Source organism: Mastigoproctus giganteus, chromosome 10, assembly GCF_048544385.1.
Source record: "Mastigoproctus giganteus isolate SK-2022 chromosome 10, ASM4854438v1, whole genome shotgun sequence".
Lineage (NCBI taxonomy): Eukaryota > Metazoa > Arthropoda > Arachnida > Uropygi > Thelyphonidae > Mastigoproctus > Mastigoproctus giganteus.
In genome coordinates, this window is record NC_143584.1 from 228,878,518 (window position 1) to 228,901,954 (window position 23,437).

The window sequence follows — 23,437 nt, forward strand, 5'->3', positions numbered from 1 at the left end:
ATTCTTGTCTGCATATCTACAATAAACGATATTATTTATTTAACTGCATTCCAAATTTAGTTAACATAAAAAAATCCTTAAAAATTTATAAATTATAGGTAAGAATAAGATGTCGAAACAACCAGGTGAAGCAGAATTTCAAAAGAAGTAGTTGAGGAAATTGTCAAATTATTTTCGAAAATGGTTTGAGGCAATGGAGATCACTGATCAAAATAATGAAACCCCTATTAACTGCAATTCAGTTATTCCTGAAGCTGAAGTAAATTGTAGCAAAACAGAGGCACATAATTCTGAAAATGACCGGAAAACTGAGTATGAGTCAACCTCAGATTGTAAAAAATTAAAATAATAATAATCATATTATGCTGAACTTAAATAATACGACATCTTGGCCATCAGATATTTCTGATAAAATAAGTTGCTTTTTAATAGAAAATGGACCGGATTAAAGCAAAAATGCAAATTTTCGTTATTCTTTATCCACGGACGGACATCGATTTTCTGTTGAGTAGTTTGAAAAAAAACTTGCTAATGGTGAATTTGTAGACAGAAATTGGCTGATTTACTCCAAAGAAATTAAATCTTTGTATTCTTTTCCATGCATTTTATTTGGAACTAATAAAAATAGCAGTGTGCCTTCCCTGGTCAGTTGAAAGAAATTCTTTTCCTCTTGGAAACACTTATATCGATGTATTCAAAACCACGGAAATTTGTTAAACACCATGAACATTTTCTAAAATGAAAATCAGTGGAAAAAAGTTAAATTCCGAATTTATTGATGATACTCTACAAAAGCAATTTTAACAGAGAAAGAAAAATGGAGACAAATTTTAAAAATTATTCTGGACACAATATTATTTTGTGAAAAAAATAATCTTACATGAAGAGGCATAAATGAGATAATTGGGAATCTGAAAGCTGGAATATTCCTCAATATTATTGAACTTTATAATAAGTCATTATAATAAAGAACTTAAAGAACTAGCAGAACAAATTCAAAAAGGAACTGTGAATTATTTATTGCATAAAATTCAAGATGAGTTTGTTTAATTGGAAATAAAATTGAGGCTAGTGTTATTTCAAAAATTAAAAAAGCTAAGTAGTTCTTGTTAATTGATTGCACACCCGATTTATCATATTATGAACAAATATCCCAAATAAATAGATACGTGCAAATTATTGACTGAAAAATATCAATAGAAGAGAGCTTCATTGATTTTATAGAAAGTAAAGAAAAGACTGCCATTGGATTGGCAAAAAAAAAATTCTTACCAAATTAGAAAAGGATGGACTTGACATTAAAAATGTAAGGGGTATAATAAGAGGTCCATTATGGCAGGAAAATATAATACTGTGCAGGCAATAATTTTTTTAAAAAAATTAATTTGCAACGTTTGTACCATGTGCAGCACATAGTCTTAATTTAGGTGGTATGTGTGTGGACATGTGTTGTGCAAGGCAGCCCCTAAACGTTAGTTCATCTGCTCCATGGTTTTCTGTGATGACATACAAAACTCTGTACAGTGGTCAGAAATGTAGTGCTATTTTTGTGTAGTGTGTGTTGTTTAGCTTTTTCTGGCCGCTTTGCTACCAGGAAGTAGCCTTCCTAATACCCGTCCACACCACAAGGAGGTGGGCCCAACTATACACGTATTAAACTAAATGTAATATTTCCATAGGAATAAGCACGGGTCCTATGGGTACAGCAGTCTCCTGTAATCACATACAGTGTGAATACCAAAAAGAATCCCACATCCACTGGAGAAAGTGCAATAGCAATGGATACCATACCCAGGAAGCCCATATCTGGGTACAAGCAGTTTAAAATCCCATCTCTAATAAACAAGAGACCAGCAAATCCTGCCCCCTAAGGGACTAGCATAAAAAAAAAATATATATTACTTTTCAAAAAAAATAAAAAATAATAATAAATTTAATTAGATAAAATGTTAAAATAATAAAATAATTATTATTAAAGAAAAAGAAATAAAATAATTAAGAAAAAAAAGTAGCTTTGTTGAGTATAGAAGTCAGCTCAGTAATCCATGTCTATTGAAAACCTGTGTAGCAGCTGAGAAGGCATTTTGATTTGCAGTAAGATATTTTTCATTTCCAGGTACTAAACCAAATGTAATATTTCCATAGGAATAAGTGCAAGTCCTATGGGTGCAGCAGTCTCCTATAATCACGTACGGTGGTGAATCCAGGGGAGAAATTATACACTGTACTAGATAATGCTTGTCTTAAATCTTGGTAAACTGGGCAGAAGAATAAGACATGACTCCAGTCTTCACAGGCGCCACAGAAACAGGTATCTGACGTTGCTAGATTGAATTGAAGAAGACGAGCATTCAAAGAACTGTGGCCAGTTAGAATGCATGATGTAAGAAGGCTTGTGTAGAACCAAAACTGATTACTTTTTGAGGTAGTGAATTTAATATCAGATATAAAACATCTGGTCACTGCTCCTTTGGTTGAGGAATTCCATCTTTTATGAAGCTCAGTCTAACATTTCGCTTTTTCATTCTTTGGATCAGCAGTGGGATCATAGATAAAATCGGAAAAAGTTAGAGGATATCCTTTACAAATATATAGTAAACAAAGCTTTTTACATAAGATACAGATCCAGAGGTAATAAGCCTGCAATGGCTTGCAAAGATCAGGTTGAAACTGTTCTACAAGTTCTCAGGAGAGCTAGCAAAAAGGTCCGTTGGACACTGTCTAGTTTGCTTTGAATTGTAATGTTTGGTTCTGTGAAACCATATGCTGTCTGCATATGTAATGATTGGAATAAACACTGTGTAGTATAGAATTCTGAGATTTCCCTTTTTTAAATCCCAGTCCTGTCGAGAGGTTTTGAATAACATTTGTAAAAGTTTGCAAATTTTTTTTGGAAAGATTCTGGATGTGTGGTAAGAGTGACAATTTTTCATCAAAAATTATACCAAGATGCTTATGAGTGGTAACAAGTGTCAGAGATACTCCATTAAACTTGACAACCGTAGGTCTATTGTGATCTAGTTTTCCGTGAAATATCATTATCTTGGTTTTAGATGGTGTCACCCTTAATTTATTTTTCAGAATTCAATCCAGCAAGTTATCGAGTACAGAGTTAGCCCGTTGTTCTAATGCGCCATAAAACACTCTCCCACTAAACATTGTCGAGGTGCCTTCAGAATCAATAAAAACTGCCAGTGTATATTTGTAACAGGTGGGAAGGAGCAGCAGTGCGTAGCACTCGCTTCTTGATTAGACCGGGGTTCGAGCCTGTCACCACCAAAAACGGAGGATGCGGAAAGGTCAGGGAATGACCAGCGCATATCCCGGAGCAATGTGGCCTTAGTTGCTAATGCTCCTAAAAAAAAAACCAAATAAAATATATTTGTAAGTAGAGCTATCAGTTAGCTTTTTTAATTCAAAAAGTGCATCGTCACAACTACAACCAGGTTAAATCCATACTGAAGAGAGGAAAATAGATTACTTTCCAAAAGAAGTTGATTACATCTGTATGCCATGAGGTTTTCTAGTAACTTGCCTAAGTGAGATAATAAAGTGATAGGCCTGTGTGATTTAGGATCACTTGGTGGTTTACCTGGTTTTGGGATTATTTTAATGACAGCAGACTTCCAAATAATGGGGAAATTCCCAGCTTCAAGACACTTGTTGAAGAGTTTCAAAAAATGGTTTGGCTTAATAGAGAAGAATCTTTTTATGAAAATGGTTTCCAGTAGATCAGTTCCTGGGCATTTGTTATTACTTATCGAAGAAATTGCATTTTTAAGCTCTTCCATATAAAATGAAGGAGGTAGAAATTGGGAGAATCATATTGCTCATTTTCTTTCCTAACTCCAGAGTGGTAAGCAGAATCAAGAGTTCTATCATCATTGGGAAAAAGTCTGTCAAGTATTTCATTTGGTAGTTTGCGTCCAGTTCAGAGTTTCAGTATTATTTGAGATTATTCTATTAAAGATATCACCAGGAGTTACCCTATTTCCCCATGTATAAGACGCACCTTTTTTCGAAAAATTTGGGGTCTAAAAACTGGGTGCGTCTTATACAGTGGTTATAGATTTTTTTACTTGCATTTCCCGCTTTTTTGCGCTTGTTGTCTTTGCGCTCATTGTTTCGCACTTGTTACCGGTATATTAGGTTACGTTTCGTTACGTTCTGCCCAGAAATGGCTCAGAAAAGATTTTTGTACAGTGCTGAATTCAAGTTATGAGGAGTTGTATGAATTTTATGATGAATAAAACTTGAGTTCAATAACTTTATGTAATGCATTTTTTTTTCAAATTTCGGGCCCCAAAATTAAGGTGCGTCTTATACATGGGGAAATACGGTAATTTATTTCTAATGATTTTATATATAAGACCCCATGGATCTCGGTTTCCAGTTGTACGTACAAAATTCTACCAAGATTTGACCTTACTATTATATATTGCTTTAGTATTTATATCCTCTTCTCATTTTTATAATTTAAATGTAACCTATTAACTTCAAGTAAAGGCTGTCTATTTTGTTTTGCTCTTTGATAAAGGCACCTAGCGTGATGAACCTTGCGGCTTTGAATTATTAGCTCATTTATCCACCGTCGAGTAAATTTTGTACGGAAAGCTTTCCTTTTGGAAGGTTTTGTGATAGTTGTAAAGATAGTGTTTTTAACAAAATTTGCCAATTGATTATCATCAAACTGGTCCACAGAGTCTGTAGAATCAGACAGAAGATCTTTAAAGATTGATTTATCAAAGTTTTCCCAAATTATTAGTAGGGAAAATCTGACCAGATCATTAGGTGGAGCTGTAGTAGTTTTAGAAGAACATAGGTCAAAAGATATAAGTCAATGATTGGAAACTGTCAAATCTGTATGAACATCCTACTCAGAAATTAGAGAAGAGATATTGCTTGTTGCCAGAGTAACATTGATGTTAAACTGCCCCAGGGTACTACAAAAGGTAGATGGCTTATTTGGGAGATTAAGAACTTTCAATTGATGAGCAAAAATTAAATCTTCTAATAACTGCCTTCTGTGGTCGGTAGTTGCACTATGCCACAGTGAAGATTTGGAATTTGCATCCATTAGGATAATAACAGGTTCTGGTAAATATTTAAAAAGAGCAGTCTCTAGTCCACTATCTTTAGATATTAATCCATTTCTGGATTAATATCTAAAGATGGCAGACAGTATAAAGAAATCAAGTAGAAGGACATAATTTCATTAGTAGCTTGTATACAGGTAGCATGCTGTGAGCAGAGAGAAGTGATGGTGAGAATGTCTAGATTTCTGTTGAATACAATAATAGCTGTTTCTGGATCTTCGTGAGGGGATTTTATTATTGTGGTGGATAAAGGATAGCCCATGATTTTACCATGATAGTAATACTATTCCTGTAAATAATGTCTGGAGAAAGGATATCTGCAAATCTTCGAATTTTTTCATCAGTTACTGTCTTAGATCTCTGGGCATTTAATTGACTGATTTTTAATTTGGCGGTCAAGAGTAGATTCTTCAGCCTCATTACTGATATGATCATTAGGACTGGATGGGAATAGTTCTTTGTCTTACTGTTTTCACAGCTCTCTGGTTCTGGACACAGGACATCTCTAACAGAGTGATCGGCTATCTTCTTCTTTCGTTTACAATTGGCACATGCTGGAGGGTCACTTTTGTTGGGACACTCCGAAAATATGTGCCCCAAATGAGCACAGTGTCCGCAAGTCGTACTTCATTTTTGCAAGGGTTAGATGTGTGTCTGTATGATAAACAAAAGAAGCATTTGGTAACTGTCATAAAGGCCTTAAATTTATGAGATGTTAACATGCAGTGTCAGTAATGTCTGGGATGATAGGTTTTTGGCATTCTTCTAAAAATATTTACTGTTTTTCTTGTTCCACTAGTTGCTGGAAAATTTTAATGAATACTTTAAAGATATCACTTAAAGGACATACAGACACAAGATGGTCATCCAAAGAACGAACTATAAAATCTTTGTTTTTACAAATAACAAAAGTTCATAAAATCTTAATTAATATTGAATATATGTCTGCAAAGGCGAAAACTATCAGTATTACTCAGTCTCCTTATGTACAAGTAGACTATGCATTTTTATTCAGATTGGCTGTATGGAATAAAATTCATAATGTCGACTGTGTAAATAAAGCGTTGCAAGCTAAAGGCTTTGAATACATAAATCTTAATTAATAAGGGAATTGATAAAAAAAATCTCCAAGAAATATGGGAAAGCAAATTTCAATTTTTTTTTTTTTTTTTTGCATATGCCATTTCCACAGCAGAAAAAATGAGTATTTCAGCTACATTTCCAGATGAAAGAAAAAAAGAATGACAGTTTCTTTGGACTATTTAAATTTATATGCTGAACAACAATTTTGTATTGAAATTAAATGTTTTGGATGTTCTTATAAATGGCTTAAGCACTATATTTGAAAAACTTAATACTATTTGTTCAGATGGTCCATAGGTTGTGACAGACATTCTCTCAGATATGCCAGACAAGCTGTACTTGCTACCTGGGAGTCTAAAACTCTGATGGAACTGTTACTCAGGTGACACTCAAGTCAAGTGGACCCAATTTCTGAGAAGTCCGGACAGTCTGTGATAGCTAAATCCTCTGCTTCCACCTTCATGATGGTGGGACAGTTAGTAATCCTGAGTATAACCTCCATGCACAAGTACATGGTGGGTGACCACCCAGGTTTAGAGGGGCTTAGAGGGGAACAGGTATCCTGTGTGTTATCAGACACTCAGCCTAAAACACTGATGGATCCAATATCTCTCTATTACAGAAGATTTAGGAGAAGTCCGGTTGGCCTGCCTCCCTAAAATCCACTCATGCACACCTTCTCGATGGTAAGCCCTGTTACGTCACTTAGGTGGCAACGAACGTGTAGAGTGATTCTCTTCAAGACGCCTGGTCAGCGTGAAGAGGAAAAGACCAAACCCTCCAGCAATGAGAGCACAACAATACAAATGGCCCTCAGTCCCCAGCAGCTTTCACTCTCCCTCTTACGGCAGCGAGAGGATCAGAGTGGAAGCAGAGGGTGCTAAGAATCTCTGGGTACGACCAGGCTGCCATGCACGGAAATTGAACTTGGCCTGTTATAATGTACGATCACTCATCGGTGAAGACAGGATATTAGAGCTGGAAAAGGAATTAGAAAATGTGAATTGGAATATCATCGGTTTGGCTGAAACAAGAAGAAGAAATGAATCACTTATAAGTTTATCAAGTGGAAATCTGCTGTACACCAATGGAAACAGTGAAAGGAGTGAAGGTGGAGTTGGGTTTCTGGTCCATAAAGATTTTAAAAACAACATTTTGGAATTCAAAAGTACATCACCAAGGGTGTCAAGACTAATACTCAAGATTTCTAAGAGGTACAAGCTAAAGATTATAATGATTTATGCACCAACATCGAGCCATGATGATGAAGAGGTTGAAGAAATGTACACTGAAATTGAGAGTCTTCTAGATGAGCAGAAAACCCACTACACTATTATTATGGGGGACTTCAATGCTAAGGTTGGAAAAAGGCAAAACAGCGCAGAAAGAGGAACTATAGGAAATTTTGGAATTGGTGAAAGAAATAAAAGAGGTGAAAGACTTGTGGAATTTGCAGAATCTCAAGGACTGTCAGTAATGAACACTTTTTTCAAGAAAAGGGTGAACAGAAAGTGGACATGGAAGAGTCTAAATGGATTAACAACTAATGAAATCGACTTCATCCTCACTAACAGAAGATATATTGTCAATGATGTTACCGTCCTGAATAAGGTAAATGTTGGAAGTGATCACAGAATGGTAAGATGTACACTTGATATAGATGTAGGAAAGGAAAGGAAAAAACTGACTCGAGTAAATAATACAAAGGTCTTTGAAATAACAGAGGAGGAGAAAAAGCAGTATGTACTGGAACTTAAGAACAAGTTTGAGCTTCTGCAGACTGCTCAGGACCAAGATATCGACGAGGAATATTACAACTTTCTGAAAGTGATAAAGCCCAAGAAACCTATAGGGAAACAGAAATCCAAAGAAGAAAAAATTAGTCAAGAAACACTTGTCATGATGAACCAAAGACAACAAATGAAGAGCAAGAAAAACACTGACAGGGAGAAAATTGAGTATATTGAGTTATGCAAAGCCATTAGAAAGACACTCAGAGAGGACATAAGAAGATTTAACACAAGAAAAGTAGAACAAGCATTAAGGGAAAACAAAGGATTTAAATCAGCAGCCATGAGCAGTAATACAGAAAGACAAATGATACTGAAACTGAAGAATAGCGATGGTGTACTTATAAACAGCAGAGAAGGCATAATTCAAATAGCAGAAGACTACTATAGAGAATTATACAAGGAGCGAGGGAATGATACCAGCAGTGGGGAAGATGGACTGCAAAGTAGCAACACATACGACATACCCGATATTCTTCCTGATGAGGTAGAACATGCATTGAAGAAAATGAAGAATCAGAAAGCCCTGGAGGAAGATGAAGTTACTGTAGAGTTGTTAAAATTGGGAGGAAGAGACATAACACAAAAACTGGCAAGGCTCTTCACAAAGTGCATTAGAAAAGGTGTGATGCCTAAGCAGTGGAATAATGCAATCTTAGTTTTGCTGCATAAGAAAGGAGATAAATTGGAAATTATAGACCAATTAGCTTGTTATCCCATATCTACAAGTTGTTCACAAGGGTCAGATTAGAAAGAATACTTGATGAGAATCAACCGAAAGAGCAAGCTGGCTTTAGGACAGGATTCTCAACTATGGATCACCTTCACGTAATATCACAGCTAATGGAGAAAGCAAATGAATATAAAACACCATTATGCCTGGCATTTGTGGATTATGAAAAGGCATTTGACTCCATACAGCATAAGGCAATGTTTCGGGCACTGGAAAGACAAGGCATAGATACCCCATATATTATGATTTTGAAGAAAATATATGAGAGTGCTACATCCTTTATTAGACTAGACAAAGACAGTAGCAAATTTAAAATCGAGAAAGGAGTTCGACAAGGAGACACAATATCTCCGAAGCTGTTTACTGCTGCCCTTGAGGAAGCTTTCAGAAGATTAGACTGGTCGCAGAAAGGAGTCAATGTGAACGGAGAGTACCTAAACCATTTACGATTTGCAGATGACATTGTGGTCATAAGCCACGATCCCAAAGAATTAGAGGAAAATCTTAATCAGTTATGCAGAGTTAGTAAGGATTTTGGACTAAAGATGAATATGGCTAAAACAAAAGTAATGATGAACAAGTATGCCACGGAAAGGGAAATAATGATTGAAGGAGCAGTAATTGAAAAGGTGGAGTCATATACTTATCTGGGACAAGTTATTAGCTGTAATAATGATAAATGGCTGGAAGTCAAGAGAAGAATAAATTTTGGATGGATAGCATTCAGGAAATATAGTCACATACTGAAGAGCAATATCCCAGTTTGTCTGAAACGTAAAATAATGAATCAATGTATACTCCCCACCATGACTTATGGAAGTGAAACTTGGGCACTCACCAAAAGAATGGAAGAGAAGCTAAGAACTACACAGCGAAGAATGGAACGAATTATATTGGGAATCAGACTGTTAGATAAGAAGAGAAACACATGGATTAGGCAGCAAACTCAAGTAAAGGACATTCTTATCAAAACTAAAGAACTAAAATGGTCTTGGGCAGGACACATAGCTCGAAGACATGATGACAGATGGACTAAGAAAATAACAGAATGGTACCCAAGAGGAGCTAGGAGAAAACCTTGGAAGACAAAGGCGGAGATGGATAGATGAAATTCATGAGTTTTTGAGTAGTAAATGGATGGCCAGTGCTCAAAACAGAAGGAACTGGAAAGTTGCTGGAGAGGCCTTCATCCCGCAGGGGGCGGCATTCCTCCATGTGGCGCCCACACCACATGGAGGAATGCCGCCCCCTCCATGTTATTAGGCAGTACTAGGTGGTAGATGACTCATCAACCGGTGCAATACCACCACTTTGCTTATTGGAGGCTTGAAGTGGTGGAACCCATGTTTAGTCTCTAGAGCTAAGTTCCGGTCAACCCTTCCCCATCTCTTCCATCATGCAGTATAACTGATGACTTGAGGTTATGATGAACATTGTGGCGAGATCCATTATTCCTTACATTTCAAGGGTACAGCTTTAAAACGGTGTTCGCAGACCAGCCGCTACTTAGTACACTGGAACAAACCTATTGGTAACTCTCTCTAGGAGGCTTCCGGATCAGCTAGTGTATAATCTTGCTACCTCTCCTCTGCCAGATAGTAACTGGAGGGAGTCTGAGTAGTGTGTATGCGGGGGGCATTGTCGAGGCCACGTTATGTCAAGGATCTGGGTATATTCTTACCATATGTATGCCATATCCAAAAATTTCATTACTTCATACAGCATGTCCCACTCACTTTTTCTTACTATTGAATACACCATGAATTGTCAAACTAATAGAGCAAGCTTATCTGCGAAAAGATCTAAACCTCCCAAACACTTCCTAATTCATTTCACAAATATACGTGGTCTCAATTCTAATCTCAACGATGTCCATTTCCACTTGAAGTCTGCGAAACCCCATGTACTTTTTTCTGACAGAATCTCAGTTATCGGTTGATTCAACTACTGCTCATCTCAGATGCCCAAATTATTCGCTGTATGATTCCTTTCTGCCTCAAAGGTGGTACTTGTGCATATGTCTGTTCTGATATCCCCTGTCAGAGAATTGGTAATTTGGAATCTCCTCTCTTCGATGTTCTCTGGCTTAAAATCTCTTTACCTCATTGTGTCAAATTCATCTGTTGTCTCTACCATTCTCCCAACTTCACTAATCACTTGGAGCTCTTTTACTTCCTCTCTTTGCAACTTGACTTTCTCCAGTCCAACTTTCCTAACAGTGGGGTAATTTTCCTTGGTGATTTTAATGTTCACAACTCCAGCTCGCTTCCATTTTCTAGTCACACCGACCCAGCTGGTCGAGATGCTGAGGCTTTTGTAATTACTAATGATCTTGCACAGATTGTTCATTTACCTACAAGAATTCCGGACAATCCTAATCATACAGCCAACATGCTTGATCTGTTTCTCACAGACAACCCTTCTAAGTACACTGTTGACGTGAGAGGTCCCTCAGGCACTTCAGATCACAACTTGGTGATTGTCTCTTCTCCAATGGAACCTTTATCTAATGGCTATTTCCAACCTCATGTTGTTTGGCATTATAAGAATGCAAAATGGGATGACCTGCGAGACTTCTTTTCTTCTTTTCCTTGGTCGGATTACTGTTTCAAAACTTCTGATGTCAACATTTGCTCAGATCATGTCAGTGAAATTATTCTTGCAGGAATGGAATCCTCTATCCCACATTTCACTTTAAAATCTCGTCCTTTATCTAATTGTCTAAAACAGCCTTAGCACATTTATTGTAAAACCTTGGTTTTCCAATAAATGTGCTAAGGCTGTTCAAGAGAAGAACGTTGCATGTCATAATTGGCTTGTTTCTAATTCTTCAGTTTCATTTTCTGCCTACACCAAAGCTTGTAACAATTGTAAAGCAGTTATTAAACATTCCAAACTAGAGTTTGAATAGGCTAAGAGTAGAAAACTTGCTTCTTTCTCTAATGGTAGCCGAGCATTCTGGTCTCTTGCCAAAGCTGTTGGCCGCAACTTTTGCCCATCTCTGCTCCCACCTCTGTCCAAACCAGATGGTTCTATTGTCACTTCGGCCAAGGATAAAGCTGACCTGCTAGCATCCCATTTTCTTCAAACTCATGTATTAATGATCTTGGTAAAACATCTCCCACCATTCCCAACACACTCCATTCAATGCCTCCTGTGGCCTTCCATCAAAAGGATGTCACAAGGATTTTGACGAATCTTGATGCTAAGAAAGCTCCAGGTCCCGATGGTATTTTTCCACTTCTTCTCAAAACCTGTGCTCCTGAACTTACTCCTATTCTTTGCCACCTTTTTTCACTTTCTTATTCCAAAGGTGTTTTTCCTTCTGCTTGGAAATTTGCTCATATCCAGCCAGTTCCTAAAAGGGTGACAAATCCCTCTCATCCAATTATCGTCCCATTGCAATTACTTCTACTCTTTCTAAAGTAATGGTGAAATCAATTAACCACCAACTCTTAAACTACCTAGAAACCTTCTGTCTGATCAATGATCGCCAGTATGGATTCCACCAATGTCGATCCACTGCTGATATTCTGACTTATGTTACCCATTTATGGACTAATTCAGTGGAAAAGTTCGGTGAAACACAAGTTGCTCTTGACATCTCAAAGGCTTTCGATCGTGTTTGGCATAAAGGTCTTCCAATCAAACTTCCATCTTATGCTTTGCCAACACTTTTTTGTAAGTGGTTATCCAGTTTTCTCTCTGATCGCTCACTGAGGGTGATGGTAGATGGCTCTGTCTTCTTAATTTCTCCACTTATGCCGGTGTTCCCCAAGGTTCATTTCTTTTACCCCACTCTTTTCCTATCCATAGTTTTGCCGATGATAGCACATTGCATTCCACTTTTCATTTTGAGAAACCTTGCCCTGCTCAATCAGCTTCAACTTCTCAAAAATCTGCTACCAATTCCTTAAATGCCGATCTCCAGGTAATTCTCCAGTGGGGCAAAGACAACTTAGTTGATTTTAACCCTTCTAAAACTCAGTCTTGTCTTATATCTTGCAAAAAGGATTCTTCTGCTCCTATGCTTATCTTTGGGGACACTCCGATTTCTAGGCAAAGTGATATATCTCTTTTGGGGATTACCCTGACTTCTAATCTCTCTTGGCACAAGCACATTACAAATATTGCTTCCTCTCCATCTAAAAAACTTGGTTTTCTCTTTCGCTGTCGGCGTTACTTTTCTTCCAAACAGCTGCTCATTCTGTATAAATCAAAAATCCTCCCTAACATGGAATATTGTGCCCACGTTTGGGGTGGTGCCCCCCAAAACCTCCCTTAGGCTTCTTGATTCCATTCAGAAGAGGGGAGTTAGGTTAATTAATGATTCATCTCTAACAGTCTCTCTGCACTCGCTGTCTCATAGATGTACTGTTTCTGCTGCATGCCTCTTCTACAGATATTTCCATGGGCACTGTTCTTCTGAATTGGCTTCTATAATTCCCGCTCTCTCCTTCAAAACAGTCCAAACACGTGCAGCCACCAGCCAACATCCATTTACTGTCCAACTTCAAACTCACAGAGCGAACTTTTCATCTTCCTCATTTATTCATTCAACTGCTGTGTTCTGGAACAACTTTCCTTCATACGTATTTCCTGAAAATTAGTCTACAGAAGTTGAAGTCCAATGTCAACAAATATCTTCTTTCGTCTTCTCAACCTAAGCACGGTACTAAGTACTTTAGGTTCTAATACCTCTCATGTTTGGGGTTTACATAAAAAAAAAAAAAAAAAAAAAAAAGAATGACAGTTTCTTTGGATGATTTCAGTTTATATGCCGAACAACAATTTTGTATTGAAATTAAATGTTTTGGATGTTTTTATGAATGACTTAAGCACTAGGTTTGAAAAACTTAATACTATTTCTTCAGATTTTGATTTTCTATTTGGAACTTCTCTCGCATTATTAATAAATGTGACTTGCAGAAGGCTGCTTCCAACCTTGCATTAAAATACAACAGATTCAAATGCATCAGATATTTCAACAGAAATTGGAAGTTTCAAAAATCATGTTTTATCAATTCTGCAGGATGTAAAATCTGTAACCCCCCTTTCAACTTCTCTGATTGATTCATGAGTGTTGTCTAATAGAATCTTATCCAAATATAGAAATAGCATTACGAATTTTTCTTACCCAGCCTGTAACAGTAGCTTCTTGTGAAAGGTATTTTAGTAAATTTAAATTGATTAAATATCATCTCACATCAACAACAGAACAAGAACGACTAACCAACATATTGATTGTATCCATTGAAAATCACATTACATGAAACATAAATTATGATTAAATTATTTATGGTTTTGCATCGGCAAAAGCAAGAAAAATTCAATTGAAACAATACATCTTCATTGCAAATTTTTAGTTTGTTACAGTGCTTTTTTAGGAACGGTACGGCATACCGGCACCTTATTAACAGTGCTGTGGGACATTTGGATGTAATGCACTTCGAAATTTGTAATATTCCTTAAATTTGCTAATTATTTAACTAAATTTGCATTTTTCTCTGTCTATTGTTAAGATACTTTCTATATAAAGCTGTATAACCATTTTTATAATTCTAAATTACTCAGTCGGAGTAATTTAGAGTTATAAATTACCTCTGTTTAATGAAATCCTTTTATACCGAATTATTTTGAATTCCCCTTGGAAGTTACATTTAAAATAGTTTCCGTTGAGTGAGAAAATTTTCATATAGCGAACAGATTAGGAGAGTACATACTCGGTACGCACTGTTCGCATTTCTGGCCTTTAGGCAATTAGTTCTGCTGTGCGAATTAAGAGATCTACAGGGATTATCATTCTACAACTTAGTGGTACCTGGTAAAACCTATTCAACCACCTGTCCCACATACGGAGAAGTCGTGCTGGTCAGCAGTGAGCAGATTAAGGGGTGTTCCCAATTGGGTTTTTTTTTTTTTTTTTTTTTTTTTTTTGATTTGGTAGTTGTTGGCGCATCGGCTTCTGTGGCCATATTGCACCTCCCAAGATTTTTGCAGTACTTTGATCCAAGCCCGAGGCGGGAATCGAACCCGCGACCTTTGGGTTGCCGGGCAGGTACTTTACCCGCTCGGCTAGCCCGGTCGGCTTCCCAATTGGGCTCTGGTCCACCTTCTCCTGCAGTGGTGTCCAAACTTTTCCCATACAGGAGCTATATTCAAAAAAAATTCGAAGTTAGATTTCTTTAGTGTGTTCCTTTTTCCATATCTTGTTGCATGTAAAAGTAAAATTTTATTAAGTACAATACACAATTACATTTACTGAATAAAACATTTAATGAGAAAATTTTTTTGATAATTAACAAAATTTGAAATGCTGTTTTAGTTTACTTTCCTGGTGGGCCTTAGGTTGGACACCGCTATGGATCAACTGTAAGCGTCCCGTTCGAGAATTAGGAGGGAGTAGTTTTCTTTTCCCCCAACAAATAATCATCTGTTGTTTCGCGGAAGTGCGTTATCCACATTTTTCCCTAAATTTTCCCTCTCTCTGTTTACGTATTCACAGTAAAAAAAAATTTTAATTTAAGAACTAGTGACAATACCGATGACGAGAGAAAGAAAACGAGGACAACGAAGGTATTAAACCTTCTAAATGTGAAATGATTGCATTTAGTGAAACTTAAGTTAGAAAATTGTCAATTAGGTTACAGTTAAATGAAAGAGATACAATTCGTGGATTTCGGGAATACCTAATTGAAAAGATGGTTTTGGAAGAATTGAAGCATTTGATGGACGCTCTGAGTACGATACCAATTTCATCGAGTCAATGTGAACGAGGATTTTCACAAATGAATCTGATCGCCAGCCCAACCAGAGCTTCGTTGATGACAAAAACAGTTTCTTCACTACTGTTTCTTAAAATTGTAGGCCCACCACTGACCCGCTTCGATCCAGCAAAATATGTCGATTAGTGGCTGCTTCGGAAACGTCATTCAGCAAGAGACACACAAAGAGGAAGAAAAGAAGTCAGTATAAGGTGTCAGATGAAAACAATAAAAATTTAGAATATTCTACAAAAATTTTATTATGAAATTATTTTTACTTGTTATTTTTAGGGCCCCCCAGTCTAATGAAGGACCCTTATAATGTCACTCGGTTGTCTGTCCGTATGTCACAGCATTGTATCTGGAACCACTCAACCTATTGACTTGAAATTTTGCATGGATTTGTAAATCATGTGGGCCAACATAACACCATATTGATCGTTGTTGAAAAAAATTTCTGAGAAATGTGGGGGGTGGGTAAAATATGGGGGGAACGAAATGTCGTCGACAACCTACAGCTTATTATACACTGTTGGAAAGAGCTCAACGAGTAGGTTTAAAATATAATTTTAAAATATTTTTTAATTAAAAATGGCGGTGCCAGACAGGAAAATGAGAGTAATTTTCGTGTCCCTCCCTCTATTTCTGTTGCTAATGGAGCTAAAAATTTAAAAATCACATTAGCTATGCGTTATTTGATGTTTATCAAGGGAAAACTATTCTGATTGAAATATATATTATTTACTTTTTGTGTTAAAATTAAAAAAAACAATTTTTTATTGCACTTCGATAGCGTGCTTCTTTGTACTAAGCAACTTTCCTTTTGGCGACAAAAAAGATTGCTAAATAGTTAGTTAAAAGGTCATTTATAAATTTTGCGACGAGAAGTATTTTTTAACAATTTTCAAAGCTGGAGTTGTCCCGGCAAGGAGGTACTCAGAGAGCCAGTGTTGAGGCGGCAGTGGTGGGGAGGCGCCTGCACGGAGTCTTGGACGGCCCTCACCTGCCAGTCGCTTCTCCCCCAAGACTAATCGCTTCCCCAGGAAGAAGTCGGAGTTGCTTCTCCCACCCTTGTCATTCATAACAACTAGAAATAGACAATGTTTTCATTAGTTCCTCAGTAAAGGTCAAGCCAGGGTACTAGAAACTTTTTTCAGTTACCATAAAGCTCTCTATTTGAGATATTACACTAACGACCATTCGTGACTACGGACCCTTCATCTTGAGTGCCTGGCACTCAGTAGTTGATTGATTTATTTACTTATTTCTTTAATATACTTGAATAATAAATTTATGCTTAATAAACTGTTAATATACTAAATTTGTTGTTCTTATTCCAAAAACATTACTATGAAAGTAACAATATCAGGGGGGAAAAAAAAAAAACTTTTAAGAGTACTTTTCATATCCTTTTAATTTTCAATTTTTCCTGATAACAAAAAATGAGTACTGGCACCTATTTTTTTACGAAAAAAGCACTGGTTTGTTATAATGTTTAAAGTACTATGTTTTGCAATATTTTGTTTCTATGATTTTGTACTAGATGTGTAAACATAAATTAGCTGGGATTTTAAATTTCTTTGTGGTTATATGCATTTTCTTTATAGTTTATATAAATGAATATTTGTAAGTTTTTTTTTTCTTTGATATTTTTGTTTTGTTATATTCATTGTATTATTTAAATTATTTTATTAATAAACACTACAGAGCTTCGCCCCTGCTCTCTGCAATCGCTTCTTTTGATAAAATTAAATACTTAACAGAAGCTTTCGACTCTTTCTCTGCTATGAATACATAAATGCATTACATATGGAAATCAAGCATGGTACCACATGGTTATGTTAGATAATCATAGCGGTTGACCATGCTAAAACAGAACCTTGGTTTACTATAGTAAAGGCTTCTGTTACGTATTTTAGTATTTGTTGCGTATTACCCCGTAACCTGCATCCCTCTATTTATTGGCTGAATAAATATCACTAGGAGGAAAAAATTATTTTTAATGTATAGAAAGATATGCAAATAATAGATCATTGTAATACTAATTTTTATAAATTCATAAAGATTAACTACCTGCATATAATGAGGGCATACTTATAACACTTTCTCCCCAGGTGTTGAATCCAGTTCTGGAGAGGATTTCATGGGTTTCACACTTCAAGCCTCCAATAAGCAAAGTTGCGATATTGCAATGGATTATGACAGCCATCTCCAACCTAGTGTTGTAGGGCGATATTCTTCTGTTTGATGTGGTAGCTATATTTTGACCCCTGGTTATGTTGGTTTACACCTGGACAGTCATGCAAAGTTACTAATAGTTCACCATTGTGAAGGTACATGCAATGATTTGATTGTTTCAGAACAACTGGATATCACTGAAATTCAGTCCACTTGAACTCAAATGTGGAACCTGAATATCAATGCCATCAGCATTTTGGATTTTCATATAGCAATACCAAGATAGCAATACCAAGATGTTGTACCTGGAAGGATGCCTCTGCAGCATGCCTCAGTGACCATTTTTGTAGATGTGGAATGCATATTAATAGAGGTATTACAACAGCATTTGCTTTATGGCATGTCATTGAACAGACCATAAGGATTCAATGGAAATAATATTCATTGGCTGGGGAGGGAAAGAATGCAGATGTGTTTTATTGGTACTTGGATTCAAATGAAACTTGCACATCTCAAGGGCTGTTGTGAAGCAAATGAGTCTTTTGATATTGGATGGATGTACCAAGCATAGTCACAGTTAAAATATACAGGAAGCCAAAATTATTCATGCATCCCTTAAAGTATTTTAAGCTCATTGCCTTAGGGTTCCCAACAGGGTCGATGAAAATTTGAAAGGGATCGATGAACCTTTAGGGGTCTTTTGGAGGTCAATGAACTATTAGTGGTTGACTGGGGTTGATTAAATAAGATCTATATTGTATTATTATATTTAATTTTTTTATACATTTTTCTTAACTAAATTCATTTATTTTAAAATTTTTGTATTGTTAAAAAGTCTAGTTTAGTGTTTTTGTGCAGCTAGCAAGTTGTACAGTGTAATACAGGCCCTTTAGGCCCACCTACTGTTCATGTGCAGTTTCTCGTTTCAGTAACCAGAGTTATAGTATAGATTTAAAGTGCAACGAGTAAGGTCGAAATTTAAACATACATTACTTTTATATTTATTTTATGGTAGATGCAGTTTATGAAAATATATTAATTTGTGTGAATAGTTGTAAGTATATATATAATAATAATTTGTCAGACATGATTTCTTCATTATTTTTGATTATTTTATTATTTTATTTAATTTTAAGGAATTTAATAAATATGTGAATACCAAAAAGAAAGTGCTGGCAGTATTCCCAAGAATATTTAAGCTTAGGGTTTATTTCTACGCTGGGAAATGATACAATGCCTCTGTCTCATCTGTGAAAAAACATTTACTAACGATGCTATGAAGCCATCAAAGATGAAAGAGCATATTGAAAGATGCATCCTAATAAAAAAGAAAATAATTTAAAGTATTTTAAAAATTTTAAAGAAAAATTTCTTTTACTTTCAAAAACGGGACTTAAGTGATTTTTTAAATCATCCACTTCTAAAAATATTGAAGGTGGAATGGAAGCATCTCACAACATATCACTTTTAATTTCAAAAGGAGGGTATCCTCATACAGTTGGTGAAAAATTAATTTTACCTGCAGTAAGAGAGATAATAAGCACTGTAATGAAGATAGACCTAGATCTAATATTAAAAAATATTCCGCTGAGTAATAACACAGTGCAATGAATGGCCGAGGATATTAAAAAGTCTTTATTATTTGATCTAGAAACAAATAAATTCGCCATTCAGTTAGACGAGGCAACTTTCGGAAGAATGAGCATAATGATTTATGTTTGCTATTATAGCCCAAGAAAAGAAGAAATAACAGAAGAATTTCTTACTGCTGAGCAATTAGAGACTTACACGACAGGTGAAATTATTTTGAAAATTTTTTAGACAAATATAAAATACCTATTTCCAATGTAATTGCAGCGGCTTGCAATGGGGCACCTGCAATGATTGGCAAATATATAGGATTTCTAGCTCATCTGAAGAAAAAAGTCCAGAAATTCACAGACATTTAGTCGCAAAAAAAATTAATGAAAAACTTCACGATGTTCTAGATTTGTGCATAAAAACTATAAATATTATAAAATCGAAATCTTTAAATGATCGTCTTTTTGCACAATTGTGTGATAGCAATGACGAAATATATAATAATTTGTTGTTTCACTCAGATGTGCGCTGGCTGTCCAAAGGCAATTGTTTACAGAGATTAGTCGAAATTTTAGATACAGTTGTAGAATTTCTCCTTCAAATTGATGAACTTATTTTACAGACATTTAGTTGCAAAAAAAAAAAATTCGTGAATAACTTCATGATGTTCTAGATTTGTGCATTTGGGAATGCAATTATTAGATTTAAAAAGACATATATTTTACTTAACAGATATGTTTTCCCAATTTAACAATATCCAAAATAAGTTACAAGGAAAAGATATTAATCTTATTCAAGCATGACAATTATTCTTGGGTTTTGTTCTAAAATTAAGCATTTTTTATCCACACTATACCAATCAGATTTTCATTATTTTGAAAATTTAAGACAACTGTCTATTCTCGAAAAAGATAAAATTTCTGCTGTGATATACTATTATATACCGATTATTTGAAAAAATTGAAAGAAGATATGAAAGTTCGCTTTAAAGATATCGAAAATTTGGATGTACCATCGTGGATTGTTGAGCCACTTGAATGTGGCATAACTGGAAAAAATATTTCTTTACAAGAAGACTTAATTGAAATTAGAGAAGATCTGGAATTAAAAATTTTGTTCAAAACAAATGGATATGCAAAATTTTGGAATTCAGAATATACAGCAAAAATGCCCAGGATTAAAACCTATATTTGAAACCCTTATTGTTAGCCTTTCCCTGTTCTTATTTAGTGGAGGCAGGTTTTAGCCACCTGAATAATTTATTAAGAAAAAGTAGAAGTACATTAAATATATCAGAATGCAGAGATTTACGAATAATAAGTAATTTTGAACCAAACGTTTCAAACATTATATCTAAACATCAAGCCCAACCATCTCATTAATAATATAAATATGATATTATTTTCTTTTATTTTTATATACTTTTTGTACTATTGTTCATAAATATATTTTTTTGTTTCCTATTTACTATTACTGACGTCATACTTGTATGTAATATTATTTTGTACAATAAATTATTATTGGAACATTTTGTTTATATCAGTCAAACAAAATTTTATTAGAGCTAATATAATACACCACTGATTAAAAAATCCACACACTTATCATAATTATCTTGAAATTTTTAACAATTTGTGTTTTGGGTGCTATATAGAGGGAAATGCCCACTCTAAGAATCCTGTTTGTTTCCATTGAAGATAATTAGGCATTAAAAAAAGTCAATTTTGTGTTGAAGACTAAAAAAAAAAAGTTTAAAATTCTACCCATACATAGATTGTCCTTCCATCTCAACAAAATCTAAATTTAACACTGTTTATATAGTATACACATATCATTTTAGAGTTATAGTAATAATTAAGTTTTAAAGGGGGAATTGATGGAAATTTTTTTTCTTGTAAGGGGTCGATGCTTGAAACAGGTTGGAATCCCTGCCTTAGGGCAACAAGCTTAAAAAACTTTAAGAGATACATTAGTGTAGTAAATAGTACCCACAAGGTAATCATTTGAATCCTGTCACAGACTGGAGGAATTTTTAAAGGCCTCTTCAGTCAGACTTGCAGTTCGCTGATCTATATATTCAAATCATTTGCATTATTGATAATTTTAACTTTTAACATTTTTTGGTCATTATGTTTGTAACCTTGCACACTTGGAACAATAAATTTATTTTGTTTTAGGTAGTTTATAATAAAAATAACAATTCAGTATTTTGTTATATAATTTTCCTTATTCATTTTTTTAAAATATTTTTTCTAATTTTATCATGTTCTCCAAATATTAGTACATTGTTATATTTTAATATCCATCATATTGAATTCTCTGTAAATCCAATTTATTTTCTTTTCATAGGAAGAAGATATGCTAGATTTTTTTTGCAACTACATTAATCAAGATAATGTTGGATTATTTGCAAATGCACACCTTTGTTGGGCAGATAGGTTGTCGGAAGGAATATTTAGTAAGCGATGCAAGGCTATTGCAAACAAATATGCAGTGAATCTTGACTTTGTCAAAAGTGGCAAGAATGAGGAATTAAGTTTTTATGAAAAAGTATATATATATCCAGATTTCATGGAAAAATTTGGCACACACAGAACATATATATCTAAAAAGGTTTTAGGTCGACTGTATAGGGAATGTAAAATTTTAGAATTAGGTTTTCAGAAAACAGAAATTGAAAGTATGCAGTTTGAACCTGACCCAGATTTAAAATATGATGGATGGGAAACCTATAAAGATGAAGCATTAGAAACTTTTGAAAAATACAGTAAAACAATTCAAGGATTGCTGAAAATCTATGGAATAGATAATGAAGGAGAACTGTTATCCAGTTTGTTTACAAAGACCTACTCTTTTGTTCATGAAGGGAAACACAATTATGATCTTGGTACCCTGATTGAATATCAAATTAAAGAGATATTTAAGAGTGTTCAAGAATCATTTTTTTCAGAATTTCGTAGTACTGACAAAGGTCCTGTTGACAATTATAATACAGCTATCTTTCAGAAAGCATCTGCATATTATTTGGCCCCATACCATTTCCATAAAGAAAAAGGTGGTTATTGTTTTAGCTTTTCATGGATTTTATCAGATGTTCTGAGTGCTATAAAAATAAAAAAAAAGATTGAAGGGAATTCTCAGAATAGAAGTTCAGTGTTAGAGATGCGAATCTCTGAGGAATTGGAAAAGATTTGCTCCTTAAATGATCTTGGCTTAGTTGATGATATTTCAAGTTCTAATTGTGAACTTGCATTTAGGACTTTAAGAAGTTGGCTCTCACATTATGAACCATATTTATGTATAAAGGGACTGGATTCTCATGAAGCAAGAAATGTCCTTTTCGAGGAATTTGATAGTGTTATAAAATCAGCTTCGTTCTTGTCACAAGAAGCAGTACTTTCACCAGGAAAATGTGTTTTAGATTGTCTGGAACAACTGGCTAAAAAGTTTTTCTTTGAATGTTGTTATCCTAATTCATTACTCAGTAAAGCAAAATATGAAATTGGAATATTAGTTATAATAACATTAACACAGCTTTTATGTTCATTGAATTTGAATTGCTTGGGAATTTATAGTACAGAGGGCACATCAAGCATGTTTGGTGAGAATTATTTTGTAGAAGTCTTTAGACTTTCATTGTTTGCTGAAAGAGATAAGACAGAAAGAGTTAACAGAAACAGTAAAAATAGCAGTCATCAAAAAAAAGATTACACATTAGTAACTAAAAAATTTAACGATATAATTATTCACGATGAGGATACACTAATAAACCTCCTTAAAGAATGGACAAAAGTAAAACAAGTTGCAATTCGGATAATAGATACAGATTCGGATAATAGATATAAAAACAAAAGTTGGAACAAAGAAGTTGCTTATGCCCTATTGACAGTGCAGGGCCATCGTTGGGCAATAGAACAATTAAAAGAGTTGATAATTCGGGGATATTTTCAAGAAGCAGTGTGCAATGGAAAGTTGCTCCCATTCAATAATCATAAATCCCAAAGGATGCAAGGGAATGAAAAAAATATAACCAGAAGAGACAAGAAACCATTAATCCATTAGTGGAAGTTTCCATCTTAAAATTGCATAGAGAAAATTATTCATTCCATTTTTTTAAATACTACTTATGGCGCTAATTTAGGAATATTTCTGATTTACGTTATTGAAAATGGGAAACATTTTGGGGGGGGGGATTATAAATGTTTTAAAAAT

General features: G+C 34.9%; 1 protein-coding gene across 1 annotated transcript in view; it reads left to right on the forward strand.

Annotated features, from left to right (window-relative positions):
• Positions 1–23,409, forward strand: part of LOC150080015 (uncharacterized) — a 244,699-nt gene extending 221,290 nt beyond the window's left edge. Inside the window, exon 8 of the mRNA XM_090383382.1 lies at positions 21,575–23,409. Within this exon, the coding sequence (XP_090239508.1) occupies positions 21,575–23,287 (1,713 nt within the window). The 3' untranslated portion in view covers positions 23,288–23,409. The remainder of the gene's footprint in view (positions 1–21,574) is intronic.
• Positions 23,410–23,437: the final 28 nt, after the last annotated feature.